This window comes from Aythya fuligula, chromosome 8 (genome assembly GCF_009819795.1).
Source record: "Aythya fuligula isolate bAytFul2 chromosome 8, bAytFul2.pri, whole genome shotgun sequence".
Taxonomy (NCBI): domain Eukaryota; kingdom Metazoa; phylum Chordata; class Aves; order Anseriformes; family Anatidae; genus Aythya; species Aythya fuligula.
This window is the reverse complement of record NC_045566.1, coordinates 30,083,672-30,103,658: the sequence shown is the minus strand read 5'-3', so window position 1 is coordinate 30,103,658 and position 19,987 is coordinate 30,083,672. Positions and strand designations below refer to the sequence as shown.

Below are 19,987 nucleotides of genomic sequence, written 5' to 3'. Positions count from 1 at the left end.
TCTATGCATTCAGAGCATAGACTCTTCTGTCCTTGATATGAGAGGCAAGAACCAGTAATTACTTTTATTCATTACAGCAGGAGAGAGAGTATGGATAAACAACGACAAAGATTGACTGTCATCTAGACCAGACATTTTGAATTAAGTGAATAAGATTTGTTAGCAATAGGAAAAAGATTTGTGGCAATAGGAAAGGTGAACCAAAAGGGAAGGATAGATATTATTTAAAAAAAAATAATGAAGGGATAAATATAATCAATGTATATTTTTAAACCTTCGCATACATTCTGTGTTTATGGAAGGCTGATTAAAATTGATGTGTTGGTTGTGTTGCATGGTAGCATAGAATGTGCTTATTACCCATAGGTGACAGAATAGCTGAGAACTTAAGGGGAAAAAGTGAAGGAAGGTGGAGGAAAGAAAAAGCAGGCTTAGATTTACACTCTGCCTTTAAGAATTATGACTACGTTGAGATAAAGATGGACGTTAAAAAGTAGAAGATGGTCATTTTTATCTTCATCAGCATATGAAATATTGGGCGTTGATTAAAAGAGTATGGGGTGGCCAAAACAGGGAATCACAAAAAAAAAAAAAAAAAAAAAAAAAAAGCCATCAAAAAGAAAAGTGTAAGTGGTGTTCTTACTCCAAAAAAATAAGTTAGTCAGGGACAAGGACTTTGTCAACTTGGCTTATGATGATCTACTTTAATCTACCCCTGAAAACCAGTCTGGAAAACTTAAAAACTTGGAATACAGTTAAAATTATTTTCTGAGATGTATAATACAAAATATTAGATGGTACCTCAGAATAGAGGGAGGTGCAAATACATTACCGTAATAAATAAAAACTCCCATGGATGGGATACACCTTTCAGGTTGTAAGTAGAATTCAAATAGTGATATAGAAACTAGATCTTTAACCTACAATTGCTGCAGGAATTGATTGTAAGCCATTTGAGGTATATTTTAATCCAAGTGTTTCTCGGGTATTTGTTGCGGAGTGTTGTAATTTAGTCTTGATTCGTGTTTGCAAAGTTGTTCTTCAGTAGTAGATATTAATAACTCTTTAAAACAAGTGCATTTTTGAAGTAAAATGTAATATTAAGTGATGCATTTTTTGACTTTATTTTTTGGGTTTTACCTATGTTATCAGAAGATCTAATGGAAAAATGTTGTCTGTGAAATGGACTGTATATTATATCCCTAGAATTACACTGATACATGTAATTTGCAAATCAGTAAAGAAGTTGCAAAATAACAAAGGATGAGGTATGTAAAAATATGAAAAGAAATACAGAATCTGGTGCTGTTGTTGACTTCAGACAAACTGATGCTAGCTTGTTCGGACACTGGAGTGGTCAGCTTCTGTGTGAATGACTGAACTTAATTGAATAACAGTGACTCCTGCACGTGGTCATTGTCTGAGTGATCCTGAAGCTGTTGATCCAAAGTAATGAATTGGAACAGGCTTAGGCGTATAGCTTCTCATTTTAACAAGCTTCTAAGTAAATAAAGAATGCTGTATTTGAAGGAAGGTTTTATTTTTTTTTTCTTCACCCTCCTCTCTCCCTGAGATAAATAGAGTAAAATAACTGTTTTTATGGTTGAGTTACTATGGTAAAACATGAAGCGTCACCAAAACGAAACTTCCTAAAGGAAAGAAAGTCAGATAATAAGAGAAAAACAGTTTAAATACATCTGGAAATAGTAGAAGCAAGCGGATGTGGTGGCAATATTTAAGTTGCATGGAGTTCAAAATTAAAAGCATGGTAAAAGAGTAAAGAAGTTTTCGATTTGTTTTCCATCAGTTGTTACTATAGAAGATAATGGGGGAAATTTAATTTTCCACTGGCACTCTTCACAGGAAATCAGAATGTGGCCTTAATAGAAATTGAAGACTTATTAAGGAAGTTAAAGAGCAATTTGAAAAACTCAAGTGATGTAAGTACCAAGGAGAGATACTATTCATTTGAAGGTTCTGAGAAAATAGTGACACTGACAAGAATGTTCAATATGAACCCTCTAGCCCTGTGGGACTCCTTTGCTATCTGAATGAGCAAGTAGTGAAAAATTGCATTCCTGCTCCACTTGCTTTGTGAGAAACTCATTTCCTGTAGAAGTAGATTATGGCTACACTGATTCATGTTTCATCACTGCCTTCAGATTGGATCATTATAGTTCATTATATCTACAAATAAAGGTGAAGATGACAAACTTCAGGTTCTGTACAATTCAGCAGTCTAGCCATGGTTTGGAGAAAGTCCTGAGAAGCTGCAACAGTAGAGCACACTGAACAGTTGTGCTTCTTTCAGTGAAACAAAGTGGTATGGAGGTGTCTGTGTTCATAAGGAGATTTTCTGTGCATCAGAACCAGCACATTTTCATAGTAAATGATAATACCCTCAGCAGAAGCATCAAACATAAATATTGGAATACTGCTAATGTGGTACACCATAATGAGATTGGAGTGCCAGTGTTTATATCTGCACAGCTGGCTAATTCAAATTTGTCTTTGTGTAAACGAATTAGAAGTATTCTTGCCAAATTTTGGCTATAGACAGTTAATAATGTCTTGTCTTCTGCAGGATTAAGTGAGACTCTTAAGTACGCTACGCATGACAGTTGTCTTGACCCAAAATGAGTTAACAATATCACAAATCTGAGTTTTTGTTACAGTTGACCATTTGGTTCTTACTTGGCATGTAGGTGTTTCGTATTACCCTGGATTTGTTTCTCTGCAGAGATTCAGTTGAGGTCTGACTCGCATTCGAGATGCCTTCTTTCCAGTGGCTTTGAGTGACAGCTTCAGGGTGGCTCCGCACTGGTAGTGGTCTGCGGAAAATTTCTGCTGGGGTTTGTTGCCATAAAATCTGTAATGGGAACTTCAGGTAGTCATTTTTGGAACACAAAGCAATGACATCTCAAGATAAGATATTTAGATTCAGGGCAGTGATCTTAGATTATTGCATTAAGGATTTTTGGACACCTTGAATGCTGAAGAAGACTTAGCTGAAATGAATGATAAGCAATATTTAGATCACCAGGAGAGAGCTGGACTGCATACATTGTAGCAGAAAGTCCAGCAAATGCAGTAACGATGTTCATGTCCTTGACTTTCCAACTTTGTAGAGGAGAATATGACTGGTCCTTTAGTCACGGAACTGCACACAAAAGCTCATTTTTGGATAATGGATTATGCTTTACATATGGTGTTTAGCCACAGAAACCTCTTGTGTCCAAGACACTTGTCTCAAAAGAAACAGTTTCATTCAAAGGCGTATCCATAGGATGCACTTGGGACAGACACATCTCTCCCAAGATTTACTATATCACCTTTGAGGTACTTACTTGAGTCTGGAGTATGTTTTGTAAGGATCTCTTGGGATTTCTTTTAATACTGTTACATCATGTCCTTTTTAAAATATTATTCTTAGTTTCTGCTGTGTTTGGGGAGAGAGAGATGGTGGGGACTCCAATGGTTTCGTTGTATTTCCTCTGTGCTCATTTTTTTTTCTTTCCAGTCTAATTTGATTTTTTTTTTTTATCAATCAAGTGCTTTCAAGCTATTCTCATCATGCGATAGATCTGTTTCCTGTTTTGGATGATCACATTAGGTGCTTGCAGTGCTTGACAAAGAGAGGTGCAGATACACTATTTGCTGTGGCTTGAAGCCCTGTGTCTCTAGAAATACATGGTAGCTGAATTTCTGAGCTACATTGCTGAACTGGGAAATCAGGATGTCTAAACAGAAATCATTTTCTATCTACCAAACTGCATTCTTGTTTGTCATCTTTGTACTATATGTGAATTATCTAAAGAACCTTGTAAGTAACATCTCTCTCCCTGAAGTTCAGAGGGCTAATTTGACCATCTTCTGTAGGGGCATTTAATTCCCCAGGTTGATGGTCTATACAGGCACTGGGAGAAGCTCATCAAAGCATAGTTCCTACAACTACAGTACTTTTCCAGGGGCCATTCTATCACAAGGATTTTGAGTCATCTTGAACCCTGAAAGTAAAAAGAACTGTGAATTTTATCTGTTACATCAGAAATTCATTCATTCAGGCAAGCAAGGCCTGACAGAAGAAATTATTCAAATAACATTCTCTTTCTCCACATCAGAGCCTACTGATAGATCTGCACGAGGCTGCATCAGAGAGCTGCATCAGTCATTCAGGATGTGACAACATTTTGTAATCTCATAGGGTACTTCTGCTGAGTTCACCTTAGCTGCTGCTGCTGTCACTTCTCTCAACAAGTACAGTCACATTTGAGAATGAGATGCAAGTGTTACAACTCCATGGTGCCTAGATAGAAACTCTTGCTGTCCTTTTGCAGAAAAGCTTGTGTGTGTTTGATTGTTTGAATAATAGATGGAAATACTCTTCCTCGAGCTTTGTTTTCCTATTGGAATAGTCTCTTCTCATCTCTCCTCTTCATCTGGGATTCTTTTTCTCAGCCATTTTCATCACTTCATCTTCCTGGTTGCTATTACCAAAAAATATATATATAAATATTTGTATTTCATTCCATATGTATGGTCATTCTTGCACTCAGGCATACCATCACAGTTCTCTATTTTGGATCTTTCACCAGGTTAGTTCTGCTGTTTTCTTTGTTGTTAGGCTGTGCTTGCCTATTCTTACCTTTTATGAAAGATGCTGCTTTAAGACATGAGCAGATTTTGGATTCTTTGTGAATCTAAGCCTGGTTACTAGGACCCTTTCAAAGTATTTTGAATTCTACTGTAGTGGTTATCTAGGAATACTGGCTTCTTCCCAGCCACATCAACTTTCCACTATTTTGAAACTCTGAGCAGCACTGGGGGTTTTTGATTTTTTTCTCAATTTCTGGCTTGTTCCTTTCCTTAGCTGTCATAGCCGATGAGGAACTGTGCAGCATACTTAGTGATTAGGAGGTGTGAAGTGTTTTGTCTGTTTTTCATCCCAATAGCAATGTTAGTGGCTGTAAAGAAAGTTTTAATGGTGAAAGCAAGTTTGTACTGTAGAGTTGAGATCTTCTGTATCAGTTTAAGCATGTGCACCATTCCTGGGGTTATGGGTATTGGTCTGAACTTAAGCTTTTTTCTTTCACTGCTGTTTTCTATTGGTCGTCTGCATATTCTTACTGGCCATCTTGTTTGTGTGCTCTTAAATACCATAGTGGGCTTCTCCAAGAGTGAGTCGGTACGACAAGCTCTTGGCAGGAGATGAACCAACTTGTCAGGCTCATTTTCCCCCTTAGGAAAGGCCAAGAGAATGGTACACTTTTATGTAATGGGGGAAGGGAGGAAGGCAGGGGCCTGAATTTCAGAAGATTCAGTATCAGAGCAGTTGCGTAAGTATCCACTGAAGTATCTGTCCACGATGGCATAAGTTTTGTTATTTCTGTTGAGGCTTACGTAATGGTTTTGCTGTCAGAGGCAAGATAAAGAATGATGCTCTCATTCTGTACTTGTTCTCCTTGGTTTGGCATGCAAGTGGTGTGGCACTGTCACACGTGAATATGTATAGATAAGTGCTCAAAGAAAGAAAAGTTTCTTAGCAGTAACTAAAGTTCTTTGAGATTGTATCTATATGTACGTTCACTAACAGTTCTGTTACTGTCATTAGTTTTTTTAGTTCCTCTCTGGGAGGAACTTTGCACATGCTTTTTTTGCTGTATAAAAAGGAACTGAGGATAAGCGTTCACGATTGTGACTTTGTTTTTTCAAGATCACCTGTTAAAGTTGCTGGCAATCTTTCTTGCACAGTTGTTGGCATATGATGCTGCTGGTAGAGGCTGGTGGGGTGGATTTTCTGTTTTTATCTGTTGCAAGGAGCTTTTTCTAGAGCGTGACTGCACTGCTCATTAAGAGTGCATCTCCTTCCATTCTGGTTCAGGAGCTTCTTTCCGACTGTCTCCGCTCCCGCTATGAGGGATTTCTATTGTGCTGTATTCTTTTGTATGTACTTCAGGTAACTGAGTTTTTCAGAATGATAGGATTTAAACCTTTTAGTAATTTCAGTATAAGTTTTAATTACTTGCATGGCTCTCTCTTAACCATTGACTAGACTGGAAACTACAAACATAGGTAATACTGTGGTTTGCTACTATTTCTATTTTTTAAGGCTAAAGATTTTAATCACTAACATCCTTCTGCCAGCCATAAATCAACATGTCTACAGACTCCAAAGAGAGGTATAATGAGAGTCTTGATTGTGTTTTGAAGACTTAAAGCTTTATGTCACGTTCTGTGATTTGGACAAAGCTAAACAAGTACTGCTTTTTGGTCCCGGTTGTACCTAGTTTTTGTTATGAATGGTTATTTCTTGATGGTAAGGACATTGGCTGTGTAAACTGGATCTGCCTTTAATCTGTATCTTAGTGTATTTTAGAACATTAAGTCTTGTAAAAGTGGTGATTGATTCTCTGGTATGTACTTTTTTGTATGTAAGTGTTTCGGTCAGATATTCTGAAATACAAACCTCAGGAAGGTCTTGAAGTTTGCTTCCTCCCTGTATGTGAAAGAGTTAACAAATACTTTATTTTGTATTGTTGATTGCCCTCCTTTTCCCCTCATCCTCCTTGCCCCACAAAATACAAAATTAATTCTCTGCTTGTATTCTGTGAATCAGGGCAGTAGATTATGTTGCTGATACTGTATAAAACATTGTTCAAGCTGAGTTTAAAGGAGTTTCTCTTTAATTGCTAGGTATTTGTTGAAACAATTGTCTAGATTGTCAGGTTTCTATCCTTTTTTTCTTTGTACTTTATTTTCCCAGTACTTGAAAGACCTAATAGTACTGTCTTATTTGTTCTTGTACATTGACTGCTAATGGTGTTAATTCTTTAAAGCAATTTTGTGAGCCCTGGTGATATGTCAGCTGTGATAATATATTTTGGAGGAAGGGACAGCCTTGCTGGCCCAGACCTAGCAGGGGGGTGTCTGCAGGATGTTCAGTTTCCAGATGCATCACTGTATGAAAATAGCTGTGTTGCTTTCCGTACCCAGCAGGCCCATTAGGTTCACACAGTGCTTGGCTCGAAATAGTAAGTCCTACCAGAACTTGAATGTGTTGGGAAGTGCGTTGCAGGTGTAACCAAGCTAGCTCTGCAAGAGCTAGTTTAGGCCAGAGGTGATGCATTTCAGTACTGCATTAATCAAGAAAAATGAAAGATCTGAGTTTGGTATTTGAAAGCATGTTAGGGTTTTTTGTTTTCTTCAGATGAGTTCTGTGATCACTTCTTAACATTTATTGAAAATATAAAATAACTTATGGCAGGTGTTGATTTGCTGATTTCTTCTATATAGCTGTTAGTGCTCTATACACTAAATGAAGGTATGCCCAAAATGCAAATGGAATAAAATCCAGATATATTCATTTATCTGGTATAGAATGAAGATGGGCAAAGTATATAGAGGTCAAGTGGGTCAAAGTGGTACTGTGTTAAGAGTTCATGTGAATTTTACTGTTGGTAGACATCCATTTAGAAGCACCAATTAATTGTGGAAATAGAATTTTTAAGCATAATTAATATTAGATTGACAGATAATACTTCAATTTTTTTGCAATAACTTCCTTTAAGGGGAGAACAAAAACCTGCAAGAACAATGTAAACGTTCTGCTTCAATATATAGCAATCCACTATGTGGTATACAAGCTTAGTGTTTTTCTCATAGTTTCTCAGGTCATCTTTTGTTTTAGAAACGTACTTGTTTGCTTTTTAACTTTCTGAGAAATGTTTGGCATTTTGTCTGTGCTGCAGCTATGCTGTGGAATGCAGGCTAATTAATTATATTCAACGGACTAACCTTTAAGCTTGCACTAAAATATCTCTTCCCACCTTGGTGCATAAGCAGTCTCTTGGTAAGAGAAGTAAACGTTGAGCTTCCTGGAATCACGCTAAAAGAGGTTAATGCATTGTAACCTTAATTGGTTTTAAGTTAGACAGTAAGAGGGATAAATATATAAATGCTGGCCTTGTCTTTTTTAAGAACATCCAATGTGTATTATATATTATTTTAAATAAATTGACTTCTTTTTCTAGGCCCTAGATGGTCAGAATATTTATAATGCTTGCTGTACGCTGCGGATTGATTTTTCCAAATTGGTGAATTTGAATGTCAAGTACAACAACGATAAAAGCAGAGACTACACTCGTCCTGATCTTCCATCTGGTGATGGACAACCAGCGCTGGACCCAGCTATTGCTGCAGCATTTGCAAAGGAGACCTCCCTTTTAGGTATGACTCTGGCATTGTACTTTTGTGTTGCAGTCACTTGATGAAAATGTTTGTCAGTCCTTCTAATGAATAAGTATCTTAAACTGCAATAGTGTCCAAAGGCCTGTTCATTTTAGATTGTGATCTGACACTAGCACTATTGCATTCTCTTTAGAAGTCCTGGAGAAGTAGATGAGAGAACGTATGACAAATGAGAAATGCATATTAAAAGGAAATCTTAACTATTCCTGCTTTTATTCCCAAGCCAGTTTTCACTTCTTTCTAATGTTCCTGGTAGTCAGCTGCTACGGCCCACCTTGCCCACTCTCCCAACCATGTTTGTAACAGACTTAACATGATTTGCATGTTGCACTCTCATGAATGCTTATTTGTAATATCAGGTTGTTAAAAATAGCATTTAGTTTTATTCCTTCAATGAGGAATGATTATGCTGTTTGCTTTAAAAAAAAAAAAAAGTGCCCCTTTGTTTTGTAAATTGCAGGAAAAAAAAATAGGTAGCTGCACTTCTAGATTTATGGTAGATGAGTTCTAATATCCAGTCAGTTTTCGAGCTCATCACAAGAAATAGGTGAATTGCCTTGAAAAACATACAATTACATTTTCAAGTGTTAGCAAAATACTGAATTCAGCATGTTCTGCATGCTTTGGGATAAATTTGTAATACTCTGGGTTTTATTTTAATTTATTATAGTTCATTACATGTGTTTCACTGCTACTTCTGTGAAGTTGATATTCTTTGGTGCAAACACCTTTCACTCTTCAAAATATCAGACGTAATCTTATGACTTTTATGAAACGTGATTTTTTATGTTGTGATCACTGTTCTTCCCACTTAGTCTTTTCCTTTTTCTTCATCATTTCTCATTTTTCTTCTACAGGGAACTTAAGAACAACAGATTTCTTGTGTTGCTTTTTGTAAAGGATGGGCCAACTCAGAGTGAGTCAGAGTTAATACAAAGTAAAGAGGAAATGTAAAGAGTAAAGGCAAGCCTCTGCCCTCTGTGTTACAGCAGTTAGGCGGCCTATAGTGAAAGCTATACACAGGAAGAGGGTCAGTGTACTAGTTATGGCTACTGAAAGCTGCATTAGCTGCCTTTTTCAGAAATCTGATTATTTAAAGGATATATTTCATACCTAGGCATAGAATCCCCCCAGTAAGGTATCTTGTTTTAACTGCTCATCGTTAAACATTGGAAGTATGAAATCTTTCATCTCATAGATTGATAGGGAAGATGGATGAGTGTGAAGTTTGACATCATAGAGGTGAGTGCTGTAGCACTCAAAGCAATTAGTAATTCATTTGTCAGAGCACAGTGGTACTAGATGTGGGGCTGCAGTATGAACAGTAAAGAGAAAAAAACAATACCAAATCTGTTTATTAATGAGACCAATCTATTTATGCGCTGTAAGGCGTGGATTTGGGAGAAGAGAGTTAAAGAGTCATAAAAAATGGTGTCAAATACATGAAATATGTAGCTCTAATTCTGACATTTTCCTGAGTCCTGAGAAGTTGATTTCCAGTCTGTCTTCTAACATATTTCTTGGTGTATAGTGCTTCCTAGTACATGTCAAATTGACGACTTTAATTTGCTCGGCATAATGGAATAGCACTTTGAAGATACTTGAATCACTGTATCACTCTGGATGTGTTTAGTAATTGGGTTTACTATAGTTGTAAAGTTATCAGAGTATCCAAATGACTTATGTTTAGGAGATCTAATGTTCTGGTGTATTAGGCTTGTAGGTTACTTAGATGCTTTTGTGATTTTTGTCCACAAAACTGCTCAAGTTCTTTTAACCTTTTGATTTTAATTAGGCTTGTTCTATGTATTCATGTTTTTTGCTAGTAGAATTATGAAGATGCCAGTCGTATTAACTAATTAAATATTTTAATTCTCACTGTCTGAATGCATCTCTTCAGTTGCACTTGTTTCCTAAGCAGCAGGAAAATAAAAGGATTGTAACACAAGTAACTTTGATTGCAGCTGTTGAAAGTTTTCTGAGCATCAGTGAAGTCAGTCATGTGTTTATTTTGATGAGTAATGAGGATTATGTATTGGAAGAGACTTGAGATAGCTGGGTATGTCTTTAACTGTGCTTCATCTGGCAAGTGAGGATGACGATACTGTCATCTCTTCTTGTGCTGCTTGTTTTTTCCATGGTTGCCTTTTTTCAGCTGCAGGGCTCAAAGTCTTTAAAACTTCACAAAAGGGGTCTCTGTTAGTACTGTTGCTGTCTTAGCCATTCAGATGTCAAAGTGGGAATGATGATCGTTTGAATATGGAAGAACAGGGTTCTCATTCTGTGCTGTTTACCGTGCAAAAATGCACAAAATATTAGTAACATCAATAAGAAAGGATAGGAGAGAAAAAATGAAAGCCTGAACGGGTGCTTGTGCATGCAGTTTGTGGCTGTGTTTCTATTCAGATATGCAAAAGGAGAAAGGTGAGAACACTTTAAAGTTCAGAGTTACAAGATGGAGGTTAGCAAACCATGATGAGTGAAATATGGTAGAATGATGGCAGTCACTTCTTCCTGCTTCTGTATTTTATTTTCACATTTTATTTTGTTTTACAATTGTTTTCTATAATGAAAAATGTAGGGAGTAAATCTAGTTCAGTCATAGTTACATGTTCCTACATTAAGGTGACTATTCCTGCCAATGTTTTTCACACAAGTTCATGTTATATTTTTAGTATAGCTTTAATTTGCCTTGTATTAAAGTGTCATTAATAATTTGCACTTCAGAAGTCATGGAAAAAAGTACTTCGAGGACGAATAAGTAATACATGACATACTGTGTTTGACCTTTTAGGTAAATGACTCAGTGGCTAGGAAGGAAGATATATAATGTTTGTATGGTTCAATTAATATCCAGAAAAAGCAAAATCCTGTTATCTGTAATTGTTGAAAGCTAAAATAAAATTAATGATGACAGAGCTTTCAAATACCAGTTCATCTTCTTGACAAAGTAGCTCACGTTTCTAAATAGTTGCAGGTGAGTCCTCAAATCGTCACCAGGGTGTTGTGCGATAACTAATAATTACAGTACAAATTAATCTTTTTACAATTTTGACTTACAGTAGCAAATGGTAGGGACCTACAGATCAAGAATTGTTTTCTATGGGTTCATAATTTGTCTGACCCTTTTAAGAAATAAGGTCTGTCTGCTATATAATCAGGTGGAAAAATATTTTCTGACTAGATGATCCTAGCTCATGTGTATAATATACTCATTCATATTTACTGTATCATCAGTTTTGATGTAACTAAGTTGTCAGAAATCTTAGAGACTGTAAATTGTACGTATTTGCAATGAGCCTTGCTTTGTTTTGAAAGCAGAAATTCACTAATGGACAGAATTGGTTGCTTTCAAATGAATTATCGGCAGCAAATGGTTGTTTGGTTTTGAATGTGTATTTCTTTTATACATGAGGTGACGAAGGTTACAGGAGATCTTAGAGAGGAAAAAAAGCTTAGAATAAATAGCAAATGTATTGTACTTAACCACTACAAATTATGCTAAATACAAATAAACAGCTGGAAATATGCTGCTGTAGTTATGGGCTACCACAACTTCATTCATCGCTGCTTTTCGTAGGTTTTATTACTCCTTTCCACTAATTTTCCTTCTAAACATTCTTAATGAATCTGTTTCAGAGGATAACAATTGAAAACATTTTTGTATGAATGCTGTTGAATTAATGTTTGGTTTTAACTTCATCACTAAGACCAAGAATGCCACGTAGAGGGTTTAATGCTATGAAGAATTTTGCCTTTTAAAGGCAACTACTTGGTTATACCCAACCATAAAGGCATCTCTAGCATCCTTAAAGTTCCTTTATTCCTAAAATTGCTGGACTATCTTAAAGCTTCTAAGGGTAGGGAGAGGTGCTTAGACACACTAAAAGACTTGAAATGCTGTAATGTCTCAGCATTTTTTCATAGCTAAATGATTACCTGTTTCTCTTCAGGTGAACATCCGTCACACCATATCATTCATCACATTTCTGTCTGTATGACCTCTGTGGTGGCCAAGCATAAACAAATACGAGTCAGTATATGCAATACAAAGCACCTAAACTGCACTTCCAAAATATGACTTTCAGAACTGAATGGAATTTTAAAAAATTGTTACTTGAGAAGTTGTATTTTATATTGGCAGATTTTCCCTGCCTATCACGTTGGTTTTTTTTGTTGTTGTTGTTCTTTCTTCTGCAGGGCTGCTTTCTTTAACTGCCTCCTTTATTAATAGTTTTTACTTGAATAAAGCTATATTCTTCAGATTTAACCCAAGAACAAAATGGACCTATATTAGATTTTTGTCTTGCTATTTATACACCTAGGTATATAGATCTGTTTTTATGCTTTCCTGTCTTTATAAAATTGATTTTGAGAAACAGTAATCACTATGTGTGGACTAGCAGTGGTCTGTCTAATTTGATATTCTTTCTCTGACAGCAGCTGGTACTTCTATCTTCTCATAGAGAAGACCGAGGATGGCCTCAATAATGGATGATGATAGAGTGGCATACCTGGGAGAAGTGCTTTCTTAAACCCCAAATAACTGGTGCTTGGCTTATGTGCTGAAGCACGTTACATGTCACTTCGTTGCATATTTAATAAAATCCTAATAAGAGTGTTTGCAGGATGGAAGGATGACAAATTAGGGTTTTTCCTTCTGTTTTCTATTGGTCAGTTCCATGAATAATGCAAGTAATGCAATAAAATGGTTGTTCTATTCTAGTACACTTTCCCTTTATATTGTTTCATAAGAGATGACTAGAATTTTCTAACTGATGTTTTCATTACTCAGCACGTCTTATGCCTCTGGTTTGATCTGAGTACTAATGCTTTTATCAGAAGCCATGCTGTATCTTTTTTTAATTTCCTTTCTTAGAACACGTTTCTACATGGTTTGATAGGAGACAACTAGAAAATATTTTTCAGAATGTGTTCTGTATTATCCTTGATAAGCGCTTTCACAAAGTTGTGATGGATGTCTTGTTCCCTTTGAGGAGACATTCGTCCAGCCCAGCAAAATCTAATTTTCTGAATTACTTATTTTTTTTATGAATTCGTGTAATAAAGTATACATAAAGTGTTGGAGATCTTTTCTAGAGAATTTAAAAAAAAAAAAGTTGTAACCATATTTATCCCCCTGTATGAAAACATCTCCTTTCCCTACATGTTTTCCCTTTTGATACTAAATCTGGATCTTTTTGAGTATACAGATGACTGTCTTTACTGTTGTCATTGTCATATTTGGTCATTGACTGAAACTGAAGAAATTTGCTTTCTCATAAAGACTTCCTACATTAAGCTTTATTTTAAAGGAAGGAAAACAGTCTTACGTACATAGTGTACAGGTTATATTTAGACTGTCTACCTGACATTCTGGAAGACTGGTCAGAAGTGTTAGCTTAGTATTATCATATAAACATCCGAAATTTTGCCAAAATGCTGAAATCTGAGAAGCCAATTTCAGTAGAAGAAAATAAAATACTGAAGTTCTGATTTTTTTTTTTTCTTTTCTTTACCCTTTTTGCTATATAAATATCCTTTTACTGGATTCTTTAAAATGTACAAATAAACTGTTGGTAACATATGATAAAGATGGTCCTCTATGAAGTGTGTGTAGTGTCATAAGAACCTTTAATGGATCCTGAAGTAGCATACTTGCCTGGTATACCAGTGACATCACCAGGCAAAACCACCAGATCTCTCCAGGATTTCAGTTTCTGTTGAAGAACAGTAAAGCATGGCTGAAGGTTCAGCTAATAGCTGTGTGCTTCTTCAAAGAATCGGATTGCATAAAGTCATGGAGTAACCAGTTTGGTGCTACTTTGAATCCTGAATTTAGAAGTTTGCCTCCTCATCTCCTTTATGCAGTTTATGTAGGCCTTTTCACCTGACCAACTCTAGTGCTGTGTATTTAGCCTGAAGCATCAAGTTGAAGTGAACAATGCCTCTCAAAGGGTGATTTCTGTTCCTCATGTTTACTTAACCCATATCAAAACTCTTTGGACGACTGTAACAGCGGAGTGGTCTGCTCTGTAGAGTGTTGTATGCAACACTTGTACTGATATAGGTGCTTTTTTTCTTAAACGACTTGTGTGTGTTTCGTAAAATATGCTTTATTTTAAAATTAGGGCTTCCTGTTGCAGCTGTTCCAGGAGCTCTGAGTCCTTTGGCTATTCCAAATGCTGCTGCTGCTGCAGCTGCTGCTGCTGCTGGCCGTGTGGGAATGCCTGGAGTCTCAGCTGGTGGCAATACAGTCCTCCTGGTTAGCAATTTAAATGAAGAGGTCAGTAAAACAATTCAGTGTTTTTCCTCTTTTGCCATACTTCATCAATCAGTATCTTATAATTTCTTTGAATTTGGTCTCTCATATTTGGATTTTAAGCTCATGGTATTTTTGCTGTTTATTACTCCCTACCCTCCCCCAAAGTTAATTTAAAAACCATTATTGTTGAATACTTTTGTTTTTCCAGGTAGCTAACAAGTTAATGTCGTTTGATAGTTGGCTACCTTATTTTCTAAGAAAAATATGGTAATTACTGCATGTTTGACATTTGAATTGAAAGCTTTTTTTCTTTTGCAATTATAATCATGTAAACTAGAATTCCCATTTTTGTTTCTTCTAATTGTTTGCTGCTTCATTTCATGCTTGTATCTCACGTTTTAAGGTTTTAATTTATGTGAACTACTCTAACACATTTTTCTTTAAAGGTTCTCCCAAAGATCTCGGTGAGGCACTCTTCCAGTCTCTCTTAGTAATTTTTTTCTTGGCAGTTACTCATTTGTCTTATTAAAAAAAAAAAAAAAAAAAAAAAATGGTGACAAAGCTTTTTTTACCTTCACTGTATCTTTCTTGCTAACTCTGAAATCTAAAGGGGTTTGTTTAGTCACGCATTTTTACTGTCCTTTACATTTATTTTGATGGCTGTGAAAGCTGGTATGAAATGTGGGAAGTTTGTATCAGTCTAGCTGTTCCATTTTTAACTGGCCTCTGTCACTATAAATCATTAAGCTTATTTTATCATCTGGTACTAGTTTGTCATCCAGTCTTGCATGTTAAAATGTTTTAGGTCAGAGTGCCATTTTGAAAGATTTTTTGCCTGCATTTCATAACCAGCCATGCTTACGCAGTTAAAGTTTAAAGTTTAAAATTTTTATTGCATGCTTTTTTTTAATTTATTTTCATGTTGAGATGAAATGCTGTAGTTTACTCTTTGATATGAATGTACTTTACCCATATTTGTCTTGGGTGACTACATTTTACTCAGTTTTTCTTGTACAGTACATAAACCAACCATTTTCTGACCAAATTCCTGCATTTCCTATGTACTGACCTATATTTTATTTTTTTTTGTTCCCCACTTATTTTTTTCTTCTGCATTGCTGTTTTCCCTTCCCCATTTCATCCTTTTCCCTTTGTGTTCAACTTCCCTTTCCTTGTCTTTACCCAAATTCCCGTGCCCTTCCCTGTTTTACCCTTTTCTCCTTGTCTTTGTCTGTGTTCCCTGTCTTCATTCCCTACGTTCATGCTTCTGTGCTTGAACAAAATGTTCCTCGGACCAACTTGCCCCAATTAACCGCCTTGAAACCATGATCCATGACCACCTCACCATTCTGCGGGAACCACCCTTCGTTATGGATGATCTGTTCATCTCCGCTCTTCCTCGACTCTTCTCTCTTCTTGTCTTACGCTGCTTGCTCTTCTCTCCTTCTAAAGATGGTTACGCCCCAAAGTCTGTTTACCCTCTTCGGTATGTTATTGTTAGCACTATACTTTTATTATTGATTTAATTTTGTTTTGTTTTGCTTTTTGTTGTTGTTTTTTTTTTGTTTTGTTTTGTTTTGTTTGTTTCACCTTAATTCTTATTTGTAGCTAGCACTTTGGCTTAAAGTTGAATAGTAAATCTTTCGCTATTTTTCTTTTGCTGTTTAAAACTCTCCATAGACACGGATTTTCTTTTAATGCATGCTAATATATTTTGCATGGTCTTTAATTTAATATCATTCACATAGCTTTGAGGGTTTATCAGAAATTATTCTTTTCAAAATTCACTATTCAAAATCTTTATCTCCTTGATTCATTTGTGAGAGTGTTGAGTTTGAGTGAGTGATCTTGTTGCTGTCTGAATGTTCCATTGATATGTCAAAATGCGTAACTTAGTTGACTGGCTTTAAAGTAACGGTTTTCTTTTGGGTTACCTTTGACTTTGAAAAGGTGTTTATGGTGATGTGCAGCGTGTGAAGATTTTATACAATAAGAAAGACAGTGCTCTTATACAGATGGCTGATGGAAACCAGTCGCAGCTGGGTAAGACTAGATTTCTATTTATATTCCCAATAGTATAAGTATTTGAAATTAAGCTATGTGAAATCAGGTGAACTAAGCATGTTTTCATCTGTCAATTTTTGTTGTATTAACAAGATCCAAAATCCTATTGTATTAGGTTCCAAAAAGTTTGCACAATAGCCTAAATGAATTCAACAACTGAAACACGTGTGGAGGTCTTTAAACACTCAGCAGATCTCGTTTTTGATTCTAGTGCAACGACCCTTTGATTTTCTTGTGGTTTTTTTCCTTGTTTGTAGGGTTGTGTGTGATATGCAACATGCTGTTGAAATACTAAATTGAGTAAACCTCTTGTCTTTTTCAGCCATGAGCCATCTTAATGGACAAAAAATGTATGGAAAGATTATTCGGGTTACCCTTTCTAAACATCAGACAGTACAACTACCTCGAGAGGGGCTTGATGACCAAGGGCTGACTAAAGATTTTGGTAATTCACCGCTGCATCGCTTCAAGAAACCTGGTTCAAAAAACTTTCAGAATATATTCCCTCCATCTGCAACTCTTCATTTATCCAATATTCCGTGAGTGTTGGCTGTCAGTAAGGCAGTAGTATTAATATTATCACAACACACTGAATGGATTAGTAATTTTCTGGTTATGCTTGTTTTCTGTCTGTAGACCGTCAGTAGCAGAAGAGGATCTCCGCACACTGTTTGCTAACACTGGAGGCACTGTGAAAGCATTTAAATTTTTTCAGTAAGTAACTTTTCTGTACACAGTTTCAACAAAGGACAGCTTAATTGTGTTTTTGTGGCATGTCTTAAGGAAAACATTAGTAACAACCCCTGTATTGTTTGAGTTCCTAATGCCATTATTTTGTTTCAGAAGAGATCACAAGATGGCCCTTCTTCAGATGTCAACAGTAGAAGAAGCTATTCAGGCTTTGATTGATCTTCACAATTACAATCTTGGAGAAAATCACCATCTGAGAGTTTCTTTCTCCAAGTCAACTATTTAAAAAGGCAGATTGAAAATGAGGGTGTATTGCATTGTTTGGTGTTGTCACCTATTGACTGTTCAGGAGAGTGGGGACCAGAGTTTGTCTTCTATTTTTGGATTTTCTTTCATGCTGTTATCATTCCTTGTTTGTTTAAAAAATAAAAATTAAAAAATAAAAATTAAAAAGCAGTGATACTAACTGCTGTTGTCCAACTGTTGTTTAGATAAATCATCATTTTGTTTCAAAGATTTCAAGTTAATACCACAGTTTTTCAACTGAGTTGACATACGTGCCTTAAAAGGGAAAACTAGTACTGCTGAAATTGCGTAACTAGTAAAAACGAATTTGGTTGTCTGGGGCACACTGTTACATGATAATTTCAATATGTTTAGGCAGGGGTGTGTAAAAAGGTTAAGCTTTTGTTTCTCCTGCTTGGAATTGATTTCTTTATCTGCGGGCCTGTCACGTATTTTTCTTTTTAATGGGGTAAGATGCATTATGCTGAAAGAATAAAACAATGTTATTTGATTTTGCAATTTTTTGCTTTGTGCTTTTTTCAGGAAAAAAAAAAAGGCCTTTTATATTTCATGGTTCTGGTCTAGATTCAGTTATTGAATGTAGGCATTTGTTAAAATTAACAAGGTACAGAATATTAATTTTGTAAAGGACAAGAAGTGACTTCTGTGACTTTGAGCCCGAAGTGAAAAGCATTATAGAATCTTAACCTTTTTGTACACACTCTTGTGGGATGTATCATATAAATGTCAGCACTAAGTAATGTCTTGTTTGTGGCTGAATATTTTTCGTAGATGTTTTTGAAGTTGACATGACTTATGTGCATTTAAATATATATTGCCATCTTTAGTTTGTAATTAAGATATGGAATATGGTTGTGGATTTCTGAGCATGTACAGACTGGTCAAGCTAGTTCAGGAAATGGTGCATGTATTTTTCAATGATGAAGAAAGTTTTCTGCGAACACTTGCAGGAAATTTTGTGGCAGTTTTCTAAAACTGACAACCAGGTGGGACCAAAGTTTATGTGCCTTTAGTCTTAATTTACCTTGCATTGTAATATTCAGTTTTAATAAATCTCTTCAAAATATTTTGTATTTAGAAATTAATCTGACTTTACTATAAACATGGCTCAGAATCTACAGATCCAGTTAATTTGAAAGCAGTTCTCTGTCAATCTGAACTGTTACCTTGATTCTGTTTAAATGACCAATACTTTTTGAAATTGATGTACTTAGTTTCAAGATTCATAGATTCTGTTATCTATGTAGAGAAAATGGTCATGTATATTTTCTATTAGTTGAGTTTTTACATCTTTAGAATTGTAAAATTCAGTATAGTTTGAAAGTGGCACAATTAAAAATTAATTTTCTAACAAAGTCGGGAGGTTTGATGGTTGTTTAATTTCATTTTGTGTGTACTCTGCTTACCTCTGTAGCATGCTCAATAAACACTTCTGTAGCTCTGTATTCACCTTTTCTGTCTTTCTCTGCTGCTTTCTCTCTTTTCCTCCTACTCTTTGTTTTCCACTTCTACTGTGCTTCTAAATTCATGTTTATTCTCTGTCAGGGTGGGAAAAGCATAATATTAATAAATACAATTTTAAGTCTTTTTACTGCAAATCTGATGCTGCAAAAAGTACCAGCTCGTTCAGAAACACAGCGATCCTTTTGCAGGTGTATATTAAACGTTTCCCACCCTGTTAAAACTTACTGCTTTAAACACATAACTTTTATTGTAGTTTGTTAGCTTTCTCTTTCTATCTTTTTAGTTTTTAAGCAGATTTATGCACTAATGGATCTCAGGTTTGCCCGCAGTTTCATTTTTCTCTTGCTGCAATTTCATTTTTCTTTTTTGTCTGCTAAAGATTTTCTACTAATCATACAGTATACTTATGGGTTAAAGTATCAAAGTTGTGAGTTGAGCGGACCATACAATCTAGACCAGGATATTTCACCTTTTTAGAGACATGGGTTCAAATGAATGTAAAAACAGTTTGGGCACTTTAATAGTGTTTCAACATCCATGATATTTTGAATTGTCATTTATTTTTCTTTCTGTGATTGTTTTTCCTCAATTAGAAATAGTATTGAAACATTTACACAGTCCCCTTTTAAGAATAGCTGTATGACTGAAGCATTACAGTGGTAAAAGCTATCACAATGTTCAATTCAAAGCAGTTTTCTGTCACTTCTCCAATATACCTACTGTAGATTTATTGATGTCTGATTACTTTGTGACCCAGTGCTTGTTCTTTGAGTTGGCTTTGAAATCAATAAATAGCTATCAGCTATTTAAAGGTCATGGTCTAACTTAGGGGGCTTTCATTAGACTTCACTGTGTGAAATAAATTTTATTAAGTTCTTATCTGCTTTATCAGAAATACACCCAAGATCTGACCTAAAAGATGCACTTCGTATATCGTAGTGATTACTCGAT

At 35.7% G+C, this 19,987-nt stretch overlaps 1 protein-coding gene across 5 annotated transcripts in view; it reads left to right on the top strand.

Moving 5' to 3' along the window:
* The window catches only part of PTBP2 (polypyrimidine tract binding protein 2), a 47,868-nt gene extending 29,957 nt beyond the window's left edge, over window positions 1-17,911 (top strand). For 2 of the 5 annotated variants that reach the window (XM_032191929.1, XM_032191925.1), the window contains 7 exons: window positions 8,031-8,226; window positions 14,379-14,533; window positions 15,965-15,998; window positions 16,463-16,555; window positions 16,899-17,115; window positions 17,213-17,290; window positions 17,420-17,911. In XM_032191929.1, coding sequence (XP_032047820.1) covers window positions 8,031-8,226; window positions 14,379-14,533; window positions 15,965-15,998; window positions 16,463-16,555; window positions 16,899-17,115; window positions 17,213-17,290; window positions 17,420-17,552 — 906 coding nt within the window. In that variant the 3' untranslated portion in view covers window positions 17,553-17,911. The remainder of the gene's footprint in view (window positions 1-8,030; window positions 8,227-14,378; window positions 14,534-15,964; window positions 15,999-16,462; window positions 16,556-16,898; window positions 17,116-17,212; window positions 17,291-17,419) is intronic. The other 3 variants (XM_032191928.1, XM_032191927.1, XM_032191926.1) reach the window with 3 other exon arrangements.
* Window positions 17,912-19,987: the final 2,076 nt, after the last annotated feature.